Source organism: Narcine bancroftii, chromosome 7 (assembly GCF_036971445.1).
Source record: "Narcine bancroftii isolate sNarBan1 chromosome 7, sNarBan1.hap1, whole genome shotgun sequence".
Lineage (NCBI taxonomy): Eukaryota > Metazoa > Chordata > Chondrichthyes > Torpediniformes > Narcinidae > Narcine > Narcine bancroftii.
In genome coordinates, this window is record NC_091475.1 from 80,941,305 (window position 1) to 80,961,846 (window position 20,542).

The 20,542-nt window shown below is 40.4% G+C and overlaps 1 protein-coding gene across 4 annotated transcripts in view; it reads right to left on the reverse strand.

Moving 5' to 3' along the window:
• Positions 1–20,542, reverse strand: part of pcca (propionyl-CoA carboxylase subunit alpha) — a 632,301-nt gene that overhangs the window by 227,277 nt on the left and 384,482 nt on the right. For all 4 annotated transcript variants that reach the window (XM_069890498.1, XM_069890496.1, XM_069890499.1 and 1 more), the window contains 2 exons: positions 15,498–15,608; positions 10,153–10,258 (listed from right to left, as the gene is read on the reverse strand). In XM_069890498.1, the coding sequence (XP_069746599.1) occupies positions 10,153–10,258; positions 15,498–15,608 (217 nt within the window). The remainder of the gene's footprint in view (positions 1–10,152; positions 10,259–15,497; positions 15,609–20,542) is intronic.

Genomic DNA, 20,542 nt, shown 5'->3' on the forward strand with positions numbered 1-20,542 from the left:
AGGCGGCCGGAAATGCATGCAGTGTGGCCATAGCAACATCTTGTAAGGTTGTACCAATAAGACATAGGAATGGAATTAGGCCATTCAACTAATCGAGTCTGCTCCACCTTTCGAATCATGACTGATGTACATCTTTCCTCTCAATCCATTCCTTTGCCTTTTTCCCATAATCTTTCAAAATGTTCCATTTCTGACCAATGAAGGCAAGTGGACAAAGTGCCTTGATCAATCCCCTGCCTACCTGTGTTGTCACATTCAGGGAGAGTGGCAATATATTTTATGAGCCAATGGATGTCAACATGTTTAGGACTAAGGGGTGAATAATATTCTCTTTTATGAAGAAGGCTATTCAGACCATCAGCAGCACTGGCTCCAGAACATTCCTGTTAATGATATTCTCCCATTTACTATCCATACCCATCAATCCCATTCCAAATCTCACACCACCCACATGCACTAGGGGAAATTTAATGGCCAAATGGCCTAACAAACCAGCATGCCTCTTGAACGTGGAAGGACACTGGAGCACCCAAGGAAAACCCATACAAAGGGAACATGCAAATTCCCTACAAACAAGGTCAAAGGTTACTGAAACTGTAGGCAGCAATACTACCTGTTGCATCCTGTTAGAACAAATGGCAGAGTTCTGGATGCTAGAATGTCGAATTACTGCAATTGTCCAAGGAATTCTTCTCTCCTTAAGCATTTCTTCCTTACGACATGGAAGGTAGAAACACGTCCCTTGGTGCCTGCAAAAACTCACCTCAGCCACTGTTGTCTGTGGCAGCTGAGTGTACAAAACAACAAAAACTGTGTCACAACAGTTCCATCTCCAGGGAACAAGGAACATGTCGAACAATCCCAATTCCTGCCACAATGCTGGCTGGCAGTGATAATGCATGGAAAAAGGGTACAACCCAGAAAGAACCGAGAAAAATATGCATTTCAGCCAGAACAAGTAATGTGGAGGAGGTGCTGCAGGCAATTGATTTTAAAAGCATAAACACAACATTAGTAGACCCAAGAGATCCTTCCAACGCAGCCACACCTGGAGAGTTACTCTGTTTTCCCTTCCCAACTCACCCAGGGCAAACAACATAGCAGCCAAGCCACCAGTATTCACGCAGATTGTTAAACGTGCATGTTGATAGCAGAGAGTCTCACACACTACAGTGTTTCCAAAATGCACCCCCCCCTCCCCCACCCATCACAGCCCTGTCAATCTCAATCTAATTATCATTGGGTTTGAAGAGAAGCAAAATTCTTTAAAATATTAAATGTATTTTAAATCTTTGCAACTTGTACTATTCTTGCTGATGTTTCTACCTGCCTTTCCACAACACGAAACATTGTGCGTACCAGAGGCTTGGACAAGTGCCGCAGGCTTTCCAACTAGGGGAAGTGTGGTAGCACAGTCTTCCATGCATGCATTTCCCACAAGCTGTGGGGGTGGAGGGGTGGTGGACGCAGAAACCATATTCAGAAAACTGGCCAACTTTCATCTTCCCTGCCAATAACAATAAACCTGGGTTAAACAGCATCAGGCACTTCATAGAAGCAGTCATCAGCTAAAAGGTTTTAAAAAAAAATTAATGGTCCAACATGATAGAAGACCCTTTCGGCCCATGCCACTAATTAAACTACCAATTCTGCACGTTTTGAAGGGTGGGAGGAAACCGGAGCACCTGGAGAAAACCCGCACAGGTCACGGGAAGAATATACAGGCAGCGACTAGTTCAAACCTGGGTCACCAGTGTTGAAATAGCATTGTGCTAACTGCTACGGTAACTGTACCACCCTATTAGACAGATGACCAAAAGCTGATCAAAGAGTGAAGTTTTGGGCTCTATCAAAAGCTGACATCCAAAAAAAGAAAGCTTTCCCAGTGCGTCATTTTTAATCAAAAACCTCTCTTGAATTGACTGAATTTCTGAGGTTTCAGGAGGGGATTCCAGAACTTGAAGTCCAGGCAATGGTGCGGCAATAAAATGTAAGATGTGCAAGAGACTAGATCTTGCGAGGTGCAGAGAACTTAGAAGCCATAGGACAAGAAATATTTACAGAGACAGGCTGGGGAAAAGGCATACTAAAGTTTGAATCCCAGGATGAGCATTTTAAACTCAAAAAAGTGCCATATCAGTGGGTGGATCACTGAATGCATAAGTAATGGCTGAACAGGACCGTTGGCAACCACCCAGCCCAGAGATCAAAAGTGGCTTCTTCCTGGTCTACGTACTGAACTGGGTGAGCTTCCTGAATCAAGGCAGTGCCCATACACACAATGAGCTGAACATTCATTAGTGTTAATTTTAAGTCCTGCAGAATCCGAAATGATGCAAAGATTGGAAAAACTCTTGGCTGTATGAATGATGGACTACTATGAATGATGCCTGCATGTACTGAGGAGAGGTTGTACATATAATGTTATTCTAACAGTGGTTCTCAACCTTTTTCTTTCCACTCACATCCCACTTTAAATAATCCCTATGTCATTGGTGCTCTGTGTTTGCTTAAGGTGGTCTGTGGGTGGGAAGGGAAGGTTGAGAATCACTGCCATAGACCTAATTGTTACTGAAATATTTTGCTTGAGAAAAATTGTCATTGGCCCATTTCCTTGGGAGTTATAAAAACGTGCACATAACAAGTCAGTTAGGTACGATTCAAACAGTGGTTTTCAAACTTTTTCTTTCCATCCACATCCCACCTTAAGCAATCCTTACTAATCACAGAGCACCAATGGCATAGAGGTATGTGAGTGGAAAGAAAAAGGTTGAGAGCCACTGTTCTAGTAAATGTAGACCAGCAAATTGTTCATAATATTTTTTCGTGTTGCATGCTAGTACAGTTCAAAACTCATTTCCTCTCCACCTCACCAGAATATTGTGATACTTCTTTCCATACTTCGAGCTTGAGATAAAACAACATAAAAGTTTTCTGTTTCTTTCAATGTTCAAAGCACATCCTATTACTGAAACACAACGAGCGAATTTCAATACTTCTTGTGCAGTGAGCTTTTGACAATAAAATGCTGTATTTGTCAATGTCAGTCAAATAAAGTAAACGTTATATTATTGTCATGTAATACATTTAGAATGTAACACACATGAAATTCTTTAACTTTGTCTACCGTAAGGAAGACAGAGAGTTGCCACATTTTCTAGTGCTCCTCACAGAAATGAGGTCCCAGCAAGGAACAAATTTGTAACCCCTGATTTACAAGACCATTGCTCTAACCACTGAGCTATTGGAGCCTCTCTGTGGATTCAAGCTTGCCAATGAAGCAATTGCCAATCAAATCCCATCACATCCTGCAGGAAACATGTATCATCCTCTCAATCTGTACATTGGTTTACTGTTTGCTCTCTCCACAGATGCTGCCTGACCTGCTGAGTGTTGTTTGCTTTTATTCCAGAGCACTTGAGTACTTCAGCCCAAAACGATGGCTTTCAGCCATGGGTCCCAGAATGGGTCTTGATACCCTGCAGGGTAATCTGGGAGGAGCAGGATTGGTTGAGTCAAGATACGTTGGGGGAGAGTTAGTGAGGGAGAAGGAGTCGTGACGTGTGAAAGGATTGAGATACAAGGGGACAAGGTAGGAGGAGGGGTGGGTCAAGATGTGAGGGGGTGGGTGGGTCAAAACATGAGGTGTAACAGAGAATGAGAAAGTATCTGGCAGTGTGAAAGCCATGAGAGGTGGGCTGAGGAGAAACAAAATCTGCAGATGCTGGTATCTTGAGCAAGCAAGGAGAAGCTGGAGGAACTCAGCAGGTCAGGCAACATTCCTGGGTAGAAACAGTTAATTAACATTTTGAGTCGGAGTCCTTTATCAAGACTAAAGTAAAAAGGTGTTTGATATTTCATACATAAAGGGGGAACAAAAAGGTGCATAGTCATTGCTACAGGTCTGTGAAGGCAATGCTATAGATGTTACAGCTTTTAGATCAGAGCAAAGATTGGTAGAGTATTGCTGGTTAAGGGGAGCGGCACATGGTAAGTTGATGAAGTTACAGAACATCCCACTTCATTTCCACACATACCTCGGAGCCTGATCTCACCCATACTGTGTTGGGTGTGAGTTACTTCCTGCGTGATGCCTAGTCCTGCCACGTGTCACCCTGCCTTGAGCAAGAAGTTGGAATTTCAGGACGCATGCAGTGAATGTTGGCTGTCTGAGGCAATCACACTCATTAACAAGAAGTATTTTACTCCAAGGGAACATGATAATCAGGCATTTTATTAACAGAACTGTGTATCGAGCATACTGTTCCAATTAGAGAATAATGGCGAGTTTGTCAAACATATCTCTATATTCATTGTTGTTCATATTATAAACTACTTCAATTTTGGGAAGATCTAAACCAGATATTAAATAAAATCACAAAAAGCAATATACCAAAAAACCCAGAGATCTTCCTCCTAAGTAACATAAAAAACAAAGAATTTGGACTTGATTTGAATGGTGCACAAAAAAGATTTGTTATGATAGCCCTAGCTGTAGCAAAAAAATGTATTATGTCAGCCTGGAAATTAGAAGATAACTTGAGAATACAACAATGGTATATAGAAATGAATAAATGTATTCCATTAGAAAAAATAACATATAATTTAAGAAATAACATTACAATATTTGAACAAATATGGGAGCCATACATAAAACATAATAGAGAAAACCTACCGGGGACATCTACCACCTAAGATGACAGAGGAGAAGAGAATGAAAAGAACTGACTCAGTGGAATTTCTTTTTTGTTTTTATTGAGTGACAACATTGTTTGACCGGTTTAATGTATCTTATTTTCTGAACTTTAAATGAATGGGAGGGGAGGTAGGGAGGGAGGGAGGGGAGGAGGGGGGGGGGGGGAAGAAAATGACACTGTATATGTTCAAGAGGGAAAATGTATGTATCTTGATCAATGTGGTTTATAGTGAGAAAAATAAAAAATTTAAAAAAAAATAGAATGTTAGAACACTAAAGCACAGAAACAGGCCCTTTGGGCCATCTAGTCTGTGCCAAACTGTAATTTTACCTTGTCCCAATGACCTCCACTTGGACCATAGCCCTCAATCCCTCTCCAATCCATGTTCATATCCAAATTTTCCTTAAATGTCAAAATCGAGTCCACATTTACAATTTCAGCTTGAAGCTTTACTCTCTGCATGAAAAAGATCCCCTCCAAATGTTTCCTTTAAACTTTTCGCCTTTCACACTTAACCAACGTCCTTTAGTTCTTGTTTCATCTCAGTGGAAAAACCATCTTGCATTTACTCTGTCCATACTCCTCATAATTTTGTATATCCTTATTCTCCAACACTCCAGGGAATAAAGTCTAAACCTGTTTAACCTTTCCCTGTAACTCACTTACTCAAGTCCCAGCAACATTCTTGTAAATCTCTGCACAGTTTCAATCTTATTGATCGCTAACATTCATACATTTGTAAATTAATATTTGAATGAATATTAATTTTCAATTACATCTCTTTCCGAGGTACTTGTATTTACGAGAAACATATCAAACTGCTATCTCTTGTTCTCAACCACAACACAGGAGTGTTAGTACAGGTACACCACTTCTGATTGATGGAGATACGTGATAACGGCAGGATGCCACACACAGGTGTTCCTCTTTTGCTCGATAGCCCAACCCGAGAAGGTTGTGCATTGCACAGACATTTATTCCAGTCATAGTATTCAGTGATGGATGATATAGAGAGCCGCCGACTTTAAAATCTTTTTTATATCATCTGTTTATGATCATTGGTTGACCATCTGCAGGTCAGAAGGTGAAATAGTTTTTGACTATATTTAAGAAGTTAGTTTTCCATTAAATCTCACTGCCAATTCCAAGTTGCTAACAAGGGATGGCAATGTAAAAGTAACACAGTTCAATAAAGCAACAAAACCATCAGCCCAATTCTCAGGCAAGGATCTCCCAGAAGAACTGTGGGATCAGGCCAATGGATACCCTTTTCTTTCCCCTCTATTTTCATCTCCTTAGAAAACAACAAACAAGAGTGCCATTGCACAATTAAGGGGAGATAGAAATTATAACCTGTGGTTCAAAAGTTCAGCAATCCAAAGTCAGAGCACCAAATATGTGATCAGTATGAATAAATCCAATAAAACTAAAGGCAAAGGAGAGAGACATCAGAATGTGGAAATCGTATCCACAGAGGGTGACTGCAGTGAATAGCTAAAGTAAAAGCTGGATAAATACACAAGGGAGAGAGGGATGGAAGGAAAGGATGATGAGTGAAAAGAGAAATGGGTGCAAGGAACATTTGTTGAGTGGAGACACAGGTACAAACCACTTCGGCCCATTGTCCAGTCCTCATATTGTACACCTGATGTTATCATGACGAAAAACTGCTAGCATATCAGCCAATGAAATGCTCACTTCAGCACCTTGTACCCTTGATCTATACATATGCAAAAGCATAAAATAGTTTCATATCTTATTCCATTGGCTCTTGCCTCACTAATGTGGAACACTTGAAAACTAATCTTACAGGTAATGAGTGATTTATGGTAAAGTTCAAAGTTTAACATTCAGATTTAAAATCAGAGTACATACTGCAAATGACATCACATAAAACCCTGAGATTCTTTATCCTGCAGGCCAGACAGAATTTCTACTTATTGGTAGTGCCAAAAACTGTACTTAAAGATTCGTGCACAAAAGAGAGAAATATAAACCAGCTGACTGTGCAAAGCAGAAAAGAATATTAAATAATAAATAAAGTAAGAAAAGATAAATGGTCTCCAAATAAGTTTGTAGTTCAGGAGTTTGATGGTGGAGGAGTAGCAACTATTCCTGAACCTAGTGGTATGTATTTTGTGGCTCCTACAGTGCCCTCCATAATGTTTGGGTCAATGACATTTTTTCTTTCATTTGCCCTTGTGCTCCACAGTTCAAACAATTCACGTGATTAAAGTGCACATTCCAGATTTTATTAAAGGTTATTTTGTATAAATTTTGGTTTGACTCTGTGGAAATTATATCACTTTTTATATAGTTCCCCCATTTCACATTCGGCTTCACAAGTGTTTGTGATTACTCAGGAATATGTAATTGCTTCGTTTGTGCAGGTATAAGAGAGCTGGGCTTGCTTTGAATCCTTTGATCACCTTTCGAGTCTGTAGTTGCTATTTTTCTACTAGGACCAGAGTTGTGCCATTGAAAGTCAAAGAAACCATTATGAGGCTGAAAAACAAGAATAAAACAGTAAGAGACATCGCCCAAACCTTAGAATGACCAAAATCAACTGTATGGAACATCATTAAAAAGGATGAGCATCTGGTGAGCTCAGTAATCGTAAAGGGACTGTTAGGCCCAGGAAGATCTCCACTGCTGATGACAGAAGAATTCTCATCACGATGAAGAAAAATCCCCAAATGCCTGTCCACCAGATCAGAAACACTCTTCAGGAGTCAGGTGTGGATATGTCAAAGACAACTGGCCACAGAAGACTTCATGAACAGCAATACACAGGCTACACTGCAAGATGCAAACCTCCAGTTACCCGCAAAAATAGGATGGCCAGATTACAATTTGCCAAGAAATATTTACAAGAGCCTGCAGAAAACTGGAAAAAGATCTTGTGGACTGATGAGACTAGGATTAACTTGTATCAGAGTGATGGCAAGAGAAAAGTGTGGAGACATAAAGGAACTGCAAGACACAAAGCATACCGCCTCATCTGTGAAACATGGTGGGGGTGTTATGGCCTGGACACATATGGCTGCTGCCAAAGGTACTGGCGCACTTATCTTCTTTGATGATGAATTCTGAGATGTACAGACGCATCTTACCTGCTCAACTTTGAGCAAATGCCTCCAAACTCATTAAACAGCACTTCATTCCACAGCAAGTCAGTGATCCCAAACATCCTGCTAAAGCAACAGAGGAGCTTTTCAAAGCTAAAAACGGAAAATCCTTGAATGACCAAGTCAGTCACCTGATCTAAATCCAAATGAGTATGCCTTCCATATGCTGAAGAGAAACCTTAAGGGGACAAGCCTCCAAAACAAGGAGGAAGTGATAATGGCTGCAGTGGAGACTTGGCAGAGCATCACTAGAGAAGATACTCAGCACCCGGTGATGTCTGTGAATCACAGACTTGAAGCAGTCATTGCAAATAAGAGACATGCAACAAAGTACTAAACATGACTACTTTAACATTGCTATGCACAAAATATTATGGTGCCTTGAAATGAGAGGACTATGTATTAAAAGTGCTGTAATTTCTACATGGTCAAATCAAAATGTACATAAATACCCTTTAATAAAATCTGGAATGTGCACTTTAATCACGTGAATGGTTTGATTACAAATTTAAAACTCTGGAGCACAGGGGAAAATGAAGGAAAAAATGTCTTTGTCCCAAACATTATGGAGGATACTGTATTCCTTTCCTGATGGCAGCAGTGAGTATAGAACATGTCCTGGGTATTGAGGATATTTGATCATTACTGCTGATTTCCGACCGCAGCGTTCTATGCAGATGTTCTCAATGGTGGGGAGAGTTCTTGGCTATATCCACTACCTTTTGCGTGGCTTTCTGTTCAGGTTTGGTTCCCCCATACCAGGCCATGTTGCAACAAGTCAACACACTTTCCACAACACATCTGCAGAAATTTGCCAAGGTTTTTGATGTTATGTGAAACCTCTGCAAACTCCTGAGGAAGTAGTTACATCCAGGAAAGATCTTATGAAATAGTGACTCTGAGGAATTTAAATTTTCTCACCTTCTCCATCTCTGATTCCCCAATGGTCGCTGGATTACGCACCTCTAGTTTACCCTTCCCAAAGTCCACAATCTGCTCCTTGGTTTTGGTGACATTGAGTGCAAGGTTTTTGTTAGTATTATGACAGAGTAATTTAGAGGTGGTTTGGGAGGAATGGTTAGAGCAGCTTGCACACACACATTTTAAAACACAGAATATTTGCAGGACTTTTGCAGAATGCTTTTTGCAGGAGGCAACAAAGTATTGACAACAGCTTGCCTGGGAGAGCATGTGATCTTTGCAGGCAGAGGAGAATAGTTTTGCTCTCAGAAAGGGAGGGTGTGAAACAGAGAGAGGAGACAAAAATCCGTTCCAGAAGGACAAGCTGGCAAACTTTGGAAGGGTGTCTGGTCAAAAGAGAAAACTTGCGGTCTGAAAGGTGACCTGAAAGAAAGAGGATCATCTGGAGAACCCTGAAGGGGGCAAGTTGCGTCAGCAAGACTGAGAAGGAATCAGTTGCGGATGTCCTGAAAAATGAATCTCTCTCTGAAAACCAGCAAGAATCCTCCTGAGTGGTAACCATTTCCCTGTTAAGCACCAGAGACTGGAGAACTTTGTTAATGCTAACTTCTGTGCACTGCACAAGAATTGCCTGCAACTAGTGAGATTGGACTGTAATCCAAATAACTCAACTAATCTTAAATATACATTACACACACCTGCACTTAGTATTAGAGGGAGGATTAAGTAGTTAGGTAGGTTAAGTAATAAGTTAAAGTTTAATTCTTTTTTCGTGTTCAATTATAATTAATTGTGTTGTAATGCATATCTATTGCTACTGGTTTTTGAGGTCCTCTGGACTCTTGGATTTCCCTCCTGCCTGTTGACTCAAACAGGAGAGATCAGAGGTCATCGGAAATTAATTATTTGATAACTGTACTTACTGCTTTGGGGGGAGTAAATATTCATTGACAAGCAGCACACACTTAAATAACACAACCACGTAAAGCCACAAATGCATTATCAGTGCAATATTCCTCTGACAAGCAAGAGACAGCAAGGTAAACTTTCCTCATCTGCCAACAATTTTCATTAATACTGAATTTCATAACACAAAGTCCACAGGGTTTATGCTCCACTTGTGTCTCCTCTCACATTAAGATATCTTGTCCAAATGAAAATGTTCTTCTCACCTTTATTTGATGGGCAGAAGACTAACTAGTGAACTAACTAACTAGTGAAACGATAATTTTACCATGAAGGCTTCAACAATTGTTGACCTAACACAAATGTGTCCATTTGCTAATAACCCTTCCGGCATCTTTCAAGAATCAGTATCTTCCATTTCTCCCTACACAATCACGTACTTTGTGACAGGCAGCAGGATCAGATCTAAGTACAGACACCATGTATGAAGGACTCCTCACCTTGTAGAACTTCTGACAAATCGTTGAGCCTTCAGCAGAGAAGCTACATAAATGGATGCAGCAGTGGCCACCAACTCCTTGCGCTCAGAATCTACCAGTTTGTGTCCTGTTGAGAGAGAGGCTTTGAATATAATAGCACAGATTGGACAGCACATAAGCAGGTTATTCATCCACATACATCCATGTTTTTGTTTGACAAAGACTGTTTCTCCTCATCCAATCAGCCTATCCTTCAATTCCTTTCACCCACCACATTTAACCTCAACCATGTGATTACTATTTACTTCAGCCATTTCATTTGGCAGCAAGTTCCATATTTTTCCTTTAAAATTTCACACCCACCACCATTTGTAATCATAGGGAATAAAAATAAAGGTAGAAAATGAATGTGGTGGGAATTGCATTATCGTAATCATATAAAATATATTAATTAAGGTAAAAGGGCCTCTCATTGTGGCTTATATGAAGCATCTAAAGATCCATACAAATAATCAGAACTTAAATAGTTCTGATTGAAAAGAGGACTGAGCATAGAACATTCAGTGTGTACAAAGACCATCAGATTTTACCATGTAATAGTGACACCGGGATTCTGTCCTGTCAATTGAAAGCCTGACTTCAGATTTCACCATGTAATAGTGACACCAGAATTGTCCTGTCAGTCAAAAGTCTGTCTTCAGATTAAACCATGCAAAAGTGAGACCTGTTCTACATTATCAATTAAAGGCCTGTCTTCAGATTCCACTGTGCCATAGTGAGAGTTGGCTCCATACTGTCAGTCAAAAGCCTACCTCCAAATTAAAGCATGCAATAGTAAGTCCTAGCTCTGTACTGTCAGTTAAAAATTGTCTTCTGTGCAATAGAATTCTGTGAATTCTCTATTGTCAATCAAAAGAGTGCCATATGTGTCCTGATCATATCTGGGAAGAACAGAGTCACAAGTTCCGTCACCCTGATGGTGCATGTTTCCATTATACAGACATACTGTTCAAGCAATGGCACATTCCACAACTTGGTCAAATAATAGGGAAATACCCAAACACGTTCTTATCAAAGTCCACATTTCAGAAGACCTCTCCTGCAACCAGCACATTGAAGCAACAATGAAGAAGGCACATCCACAGTTCTAAGGAATCTGAAGAGATTTGGCACGCCATCAAATACTTGATCAATATTCTGCAGGTGCATTGTGGAAATAGTATTGGCTGGTTGCATCACAGCTTGGTTTGTCAGCGGAGTGCCCAGGAATGCAGAAGATGACAGAAGGAAGTAAATTTAGCCAGGATCAGACCTCCCATCCACTGAAAGCATCTATGTGAGGCACTGTTTAAACAAGGCAGCAGATATCATAAAGGACTCTAATCATTTTTATCACTACTTCTTCTCACTGTTACCTTTGGGCAGAAAGGACTGAAGACCAGCACCTCAAGGTTCAAGAACTTTTTTTCCCTTTTGTTACCCTTTCTTTCTTTGGCTTGGCTTCGCGGACGAAGATTAATGGAGGGGTAATGTCCACGTCAGCTGCAGGCTCGTTTGTGGCTGACAAGTCTGATGCGGGACAGGCAGACACGGTTGCAGCGGTTGCAAGGGAAAATTGGTTGGTTGGGGTTAGGTGTTGGGTTTTTCCTCCTTTGTCTTTTGTCAGTGAAGTGGGCTCTGCGGTCTTCTTCAAAGGAGGTTGCGGCCCACCGAACTGAGGCGCCAAGATGCACAGTTTGAGGCGATATCAGCCCACTGGCGGTGGTCAATGTGGCAGGCACCAAGAGATTTCTTTAGGCAGTCCTTGTACCTCTTCTTTGGTGCACCTCTGTCTCAGTGGCCAGTGGAGAGCTCGCCATATAACACGATCTTGGGAAGGCGATGGTCCTCCATTCTAGAGACGTGACCTACCCAGCACAGTTGGATCTTCAGCAGCGTGGATTCGATGATGTCGGCCTCTGCCATCTCGAGTACTTCGATGTTGGTGATGAAGTCGCTCCAATGAATGTTGAGGATGGAGCGGAGACAACGCTGGTGGAAGCGTTCTAGGAGCCGTAAGTGATGCCGGTAGAGGACCCTTGACTCGGAGCTGAACAGGAGTGTGGGTATGACAACGGCTCTGTATACGCTAATCTTTGTGAGGTTTTTCAGTTGGTTGTTTTTCCAGACTCTTTTGTGTAGTCTTACAAAGGCGCTATTTGCCTTGGCGAGTCTGTTGTCTATCTCGTTGTCGATCCATGCATCCGATGAAATGGTGCAGCCGAGATAGGTAAACTGGTTGACCGTTTTGAGTTTTGTTTAATGGGGTGGAAATTGCATTATCGTAATCGTATAAAATATACTAATTAAGTAAAAGTGCCTCTCATTGTGGCTTATATGCAGCATCTACAGATCTATACAAATAATGAGAACTTAAATAGTTCTGATTGAAAAGAAGACTGAGCATAGAACATTCAGTGTGTACAAAGACCATCAGATTTTACCATGTAATAATGACACTGGGATTACCCTAATGAGGGGCAAATCAGGCACTACAAAAAGGACTGTCTATTGCAAAGTAACTCTTGCACAAAGATAACTGTGAATATGATCTATTATGTCATTTTTTTTTCTTTGTGAAAAACCTGTATGTGTGTTCCTATTTCTTCCAAGAAACATCTCCAAACCTCTAAAGGGACCTGTTCAGTCAGTTACTGCTCAGCCTTTATCTTCTTGAGGAAAGAAGCTCAACCTGTAGAATTTTCCCAGATAAACATCATTATTTGAGGCCAGACTTATCCACAGTACTCCAAGCAATGTAATCAATCATTCCAATTGATCTTTCTCCCTCCAATATCCATCTCTAGCACTTCATCAAGCAATAGAAATGGACAGTCAATGTTTCTGGTTGTGACTTTTTATTGAGACTAAAATTAAATAATGGTGATATCATGTGTGTGAAGAGGGAAAGGTGGGGGTGGGTCATATAAAAAACTATGGGTTTTGGACAGAAGATGGAAGAACAGGAAGAAAGAGAGACCACTGGGGGGGGAGGGGGTTAGAAAGAAAAATAAGAACAGCGATCGGTAATTCAGTAAAACCCCCACCTCTATTCATTCCACTATTTTCATATCTTCTTTATTGACTGTTGTTCTTACTTTTCTATTTCCCCCTACAATGGTCTTTCCCTTTTCCTATCACTTCCACATTTATCCCAATACCCAATCGTCTTTTAGCACCTCTTTTGCTATTGTTGCTCCAATGTATTTCTCCTCTGGGTATATTAGTCCATAGTAAATGTGACAGGATTACAGTCAATTCCTTGGTCTGTAGTGTGAGAAGGTCGGACTTCTGGACCTGCTCCAGAATCGCCAGTGTGAGCCAGTGGGGCCTCAGCATGGCCATCTGAATGCTTACTAGTCACAGGCTGGGGGAGTGAGTCCAACCTCTCAGGATCACTCCGAGAAGGGACATGAACCATGCGGGTCCAGACCTCTAAGGGGTACAGTTTTTGTAAGTTCACTGCAAGCCATTGATATCTTTCAGTTTGCTGGATATCTCCGCAAATTTAAGGCTTTGGTGACCTTCTCATGGATATAGCTGTCAGTACTCCCTAAGTCTATTAAGCCATCAAGAATTTCACCATTCACCCCCCCCCCCCTTCATAGTCGACCGTTTCAGTCCGTAACAACCCCCAAGCTTTACAGTCAATTGAGCTATCACAGGGGAACTTTGTGTTGATCTCACCTCGCCATCACTTGAAGTTCGAGTTAATGAAGTAGACAAAGATGATATAGTCAAATAATAATCATGGCTTTTATTAGCAGAAACTAATGGTACAATAATGAAAGACAATGGGTGCATATACAGATATACCCAAGGGGAGTGTCTTTAATGGTAGAGATAATACATGGCCAATGTCAGTATAGCAAGGCTAGGCAGAGGAAGTCTGACAGCTCAGCAGAGATTCACCACAATTACCCAGCTCCTCCTCTATACTTACAACTGCTTCAGTCTGCCCATTCACCTCATTGGCTACTGTGTGCAATCTTTGTTTGGGATTTAATGATAACATTAACCTATATTTTTATCCATTCCCCTTAAGTATTCTACTACACTTGATGCAGGCAGAAAACAATATTGTGAAAGTCTCCACACATCCCACATGTAAACTGTTCTCCCTCTGCCATCTGGCAGGAGGTACCGAAGCACTTGTGTCCAGAGTGGGAAACAGCTTTTCCCCCTCCCTGAACTCCGTACAGATGTGGATAGTGTGACATGGACTTTCAGTGTATACATTTTAGTACCTTAATATTTTAAGGTGTTAACTGCTTTCCAATCCCATATCTATGTATCTATGTATCTATGTAAATATGTTCTATAGTGCTGGAGAAATGCTATCTCGTCCTACTGTGCGAACGTGGTATGATCAATAAATAAAGTTGACTTGAGTTGATGAACCATTTATGTCTTTTCCAAAATTTCTTGTGATAAAACCTTTCAAAGCTGCTGGTGCACCACAACCTGGCATCTGGAGCTGAACATTGCATAAGAATTACCTTTCTGGCTGAAGGACCCCACTTTTCCAATCTTTCTTTCCTTTCTCCAAAATGATACCATCCTTCAAGAAATGAAGACCTTTGCCATATTAGTCAGGCACAGGCATTCATGGACACCATGATAGGAGATGGTCTAATCCACTCTCAATGACATCAGAGGCATTTCAATACAATGCTTGGGTAGATTTCATAGAATTGTTATGGCCCAGGAAGCCATTCAGTTCGTCAAGATTTTATGGGACTTTAACATAATCCCATCAGCCCTATTTTCCTTATCACCCTGCAAATTATTTTCCTTCAAATTCCTAATTTGCTTCAGACAACAGCAACTGGTTGTCTTTTGTTTATTCTTGTGGGCAACAAATTCTCGATCATAAACATTCTTTGTTTCAGAATATTTATCATCACATGCTGCCATACATAATTTACCCACATTTGTAACTCTGGGTCCTTGAACCACCCAGTCACTTGAACAACTTCTCACTGTTTTCCCTTGATGAAATCCCCTCTCCTCCTTCAATGCTCAAAGTAGAACAAACCCAGCTGACGAGGCTTCCCGTCAATATTTCTCAAAAAGTATCACTGAATAGCAATTTGGAGTGTAAACTTTTCTGAATAAAGATTTCTTCCCAGAGGAGGAGAACTGGACATTTCTGCTTTGATCAACTATTTTGTGTTATGTTTAGTTGCAAAATTTTAATGGGTACCAATACCTAGAGTCTGAACCAAAAGTATTTCAAACTACCTGAAAACCAAAATGACTGAATACATTACACCGCAACAAATTAATTGAAGCTTATTAACCCGAGAGAAACTTATGACACAAACCTTTGAAACCATCTGGATAGACCTCCGGAAGGAAATTTGTGGTGATATCTCCTTTCACAAAACGTGGGTGGATTATAACCTCCCGGAGCAGTGGAACATTGTGTGTCACTCCTGGAAAATACAAGCGGCTGAGTTACAAAGGACAATGGTGCAACCTGTATTACCTCCAACAATCATACTGTCTCTTCATATAAAAATACCCACTGCATGTCATCTAATTCTCTGACGTACAAAATTAATATTAACTGTAACAGTTGAACAAGAAAATCTGAAGATTCTCAGGTCAGATGCAAGACAAAATTCTGTTTGAAAATCCAGTTTCTGAAACATTTCTCATACTAGTGTTAACTTGCTTGCAATTAATTTCACAGAACAGAAAAGGAACTCCATGAGATAACTCTACCTCAAATCCAGTTTAAGGCACAGATGGACTTAAACATCCCACACCAAATTTTACAAGATGTACACTAAAGTGCTGGAGGTCATGGAACTTAGCAGGTCATGGAAGGCAGTAGGAAGGGGTATTCTCCCCAGTGACTGACCCAATATTTATTTCCTCAACTAACGTTGCTAAGAATGCAAATTAATTGGTCATTACCACTTGTGTGAGAGCTTGCTCTACACCAGTTAGTTGGTGGTTGTTTTTCTTACAATACAGTAGTGACCACATTTAAAAACTACTTCATGACTGTGAATGCTTCCAAACATCATCAGATCATGAAAACACTGGAAAAAGTCAAAACTTCTTTGATTTTCAATTTTTCGTGCAACTAATCAATGATACCAATTCTAATTGTTTGGTCTGAGTGAGAAATGATACATAATGAGCATTCACAATCAATCTCGCATTAACAATTGTAAAGGGAAAGTTCAGTTTTACCTCATGGTTAATATGTGAATTTCATCATTTTCTTGAGATTGAAAGAACAAGGATAGGTCTTATAAGCAGAAGGCAAGAGGATAGTTAGGCATTTAAGGTAAGGTGGGTGAACAAGTACAATTTCAATGATGAGAGGCCTTATTGTTTCTGCTGGAGCAAAATAGTCTGCAAAATGATTTAATGAAGCTTTCAATGTTTCGCAATGGAATAATTCCTTCTGTTGGGGAACAGTAACATTTAAATTGCTTTCACAAAGTATGGGGAGATGTCATAGGAAATTTTCCACCATGCAATTAAAGCATCCAGTGCTTTGCTTCACAGAGGTTACAATGCATTTCACTGCACATTTTCAAAATTGAGCAATCAACATTTGGCACCGAGAGATTCATAGGGTTACAGGGAGAGGGCAGGGTAATAGAATTCTGGGATGCTATAATTAAGATTCTCCTCAGGTGTGATGGGAGGAGTGGCCCGCCAACTTCGGTGCAGCAATCTTCTACTGTTTTATGAAAGGTTGTGGAAGTTCTTTTCGGATGAGAAACTAAATGTGCTAATGTTTTTTTTACACTTCCAACATGTCCAATGATACAGTCCAGGGATTTGAATGTCTCAGTTAACTACCCAAAAGAATTACAAACCAAAACCTGCAATTTGCATCCTGAATTATTCCAGGTACAATATCGATACTTCAATGGTAGCAAGACTCTCTGATAGACAATATTAAAATAAATCCAAAGATGGGTCTTTGAACCCAAGTGAATAAATCATCTTCACTACATTAATCAACAAAGTTTAAGGCTCGTAATTTTACAGCATTACTTGAAAGGAGTCTTCAGTATAAATATCATCAAAGGTATTAGTCCCATAAAAGATTGGTGACTATAAATAAATAAAAAGAATTTTAAATAATGCAAGTCAAGCAGTCGTAGACACCATGTATCCAAATTTCAGCACAATGTGGGTTTTAACTGAAATAAAATGAGTTTTATGTTACAGTTCCACCAGATTTGGGAAACGAAAAACAGGCAAAATAGAGAAAGTCAACTTGTCTTCACTTCATGGAATAGCATGTCATGAGTGTTGGATATGAGGTTCATTTTGACCTCTGCCAAAGTTCACAAGGTCCACATCTGTGTGTGAAAATCTGCCAGGCTGAAGAATGATGACCCACAAGCTGCCTTCTGCTGACTACCCGCTGCTTCAATAACATTGCCGAGACATTAGCCACACACTAACAGGATCAAACAGAGGCCAAACAGCCATGCTTATTTTCAATTGTGTGGTGTTGCAGCTAAAGAAAAACAGATTTTATTCATACCTAACCGAACTAGGTTTAATCTATGAATTAAGCTCCAGCAAGAGCACTTCCAATATTTTGCCCTTGGAAGTGCAATGTCATTTGTAATCTACAAGCTCTTTACCTTCTAACACCACTGTTCAGCAACCAAACTTCCTCTGCACTGGGGTGTAAACTAGAACAACTGTAAAGTTATCCCATGATAAGCAAACACTGGAATTTAACCAGTCTACATATGATGTGGGGTAACTTTGATGTTCCATTGGTGTAACTACAGCTACAACTCACTAACGGGGTCTAATCTGGATACAGAGTGATCAATTAAACTAATCCCATTACTATGCACCTCCAAAAGTTAGATCCCAACACATGGGCTAACATAATGAGGAGGAGGTGATTTGTTGGAATTTTCTACCAAGTGTACTATGAAGTCATTGTTGCTGAGGGTAATCAAGGCAGGGATGATCAGAATCATGATTTATTGTCATGAACAAGTCACAAAATTCGGGGTTTTGTGGCAGCATCACAGAGCAGACATTCATATTATAACCATCTTACAACATTAAAATAAAAAATGCATGAAAAGTGAGGCAGTGTCTTTGGTTCATTGATTATTCAGGAATCTGATGGCAGCGGGGAAGATGCTGTCCTTGTGCTGTTGAGTACTCATTTTTAGGCTCCTGTATCTTAAGAGTGAAGAGGGCATGACCTGGGTGGTGGGGGTCTTTGAGGCTAGAGGCTACTTTTTTAAGACACCGCCTCATGTAGATGTCCTCGATGGAGTGAAGTCTGGTGCCTGTGATGTCGCAGGTCGAGTTAACAACCCTCTGGAGTTTATTCATCCTGGCAGTTGGCACTTCCATTCCAGGGAATAATGTAACCAGCCAGATGCTCTCCACAGTCCATCTGTAGAAGTTTTCAAGAGACTTTGGTGACATACCAAATCTCCTCAAACACCTCACAAAGTATAACCGCTGGTGAGCATTCTTTGTGATTGCATCACAATTTGATAGTATTTGATCAAGAAAATTGAGAGTCGTCTGGGATTAGTACAAGAAAGTGGCACAGAGGCCAAAGATCAGTCATGAGTGAGGGACTGATTGGTATTTTCCTGTTTTTTATTTCTTTTATACCTTCCAATTCAAAGACCTCTGCCTTTATTAAAATGCATATCAAAACCTTGGCTTTTTGGCTAAGCTTTTGATCAACTGTCCAATGTCATTGTGGCTCAGGGTGGTTCTCATTTTGTTTAACTCTTGATACGTTAAAGGCTGAAGATAAATAATGTTGATGCAGATGGATGACAAAGAGGAGAGGATAGGACACAGTCCTGCCGAAAAGAGGAAAAAGAAACACAAAAGCAGTGGATCAACAAGCTCAGTGGGGAAACAGGGGGTGGGAAGGGAAGGGGGGAAGTGAAGAAACACATGTAGCTTTTTAAGGTGAAAATCACAGGATGCTGAGATCAAGGAAGAACAAAAACCAGCAGGGAACGTGAGCAGTGTGAGTGGGGAAAGGAGAAAGGAATGGGGACACAAGCAAAGGGACAGAAAGGAAGGCAGATAAAGAAGAAGAAAAAGGAGGCCATATGACTCTTCAAATGCCTAAGTCTGACATAGAAAGATTTATAATCAATATGAGATAATTTTTTTGTTCATCTTCAGATCAGTCTGCAAAGAGCAGATACTGTGTCGAATTGTAGAGATAATGGGTATGTCATGGTGGGTTCTTTATTTTTATTTGATGTTGAATTTTTTGCACAAGAGCAAGGCAATCAACCCAGCTGGTCTATGCTTCATGAGGTTTCATCCACTGTAACCACTCTGCATCAGACTCTCTTCCACCTTTGTGTCAGTTATATATGCAATGTACCACAATGCAAATGTGGTAGCAGGTTCCACATCTCTGTCCTTATGCATATACAATTCCTCTTCAATCCTTCATTTATTCTGTTGGTTATATCCTTCTTGATCTATATTTATCCAAGCTTCCACTCACACACCTGAATGCACATCTTCCTAATTCAGGTTGAACTCCCGCTTCACAGCCTGCTTGATATGATGCAAAATGAAGTGTATCACGTTGAAACTGGAGTTGTGCCCATTCGAGGTTTCAGTCAATACCACTGTTGACACTGGGCAACCACTACTTGGGACTACTGTTGGTGAGGAGAACCTCTCAGAAGAAGTGACAAATCAGGCACTGTTTGGTTACATACATTCTTGGTCATATTGCAGGAAAAATGTAACAGCCTTAGGGAGCTTTTAGTGGCGATTTTCAAGGCTAACACCAGGACAAATAAGCAAAGAGAGGCTCAGCTGAGGTTGTTTTCATAGGCTGAGCAAACATTTAACTGAAGTGTAAAAAAATTATGAGGATTAAAAAGTACAATCAGGAACCATCTCCCCAAGTAGAGGCCAAGGACTAGTTGGCACATATTGAAGTCGTAGATATAAGGTTTCGCTGGAGTTAGGAAACAAAATATTCACTAGAGCAGTTGTAGGAATTTGGAATTTACTCCAGAAAAAGAGGTGGGAGTAGATAGTCTTGCAACATTTAAAATATACCTGGCTGAGCACCTAATCTGGAGTGACCCACAGAGCTACTGACTGAAAGCACAGACAGAGATGTTATTAGTTTGAATAACTCTCCTTTGGTTGTCATGGACACCACTGACTCATGCTGTTCTGCAAATTTCTAAGATTTTAGAGCAATGGACCAGGAAGACGAGGATTCTTTTTGGCTTAATTCTGATCTTTCACTTTTAAATGTCACCAAGGTATTCAAGTGCAGCAGTTAGTTACACAGAATCCTGAGATTTCTCATTCTAACAATTCCTGCCAAACATTTGAACATTTACCAAATCAA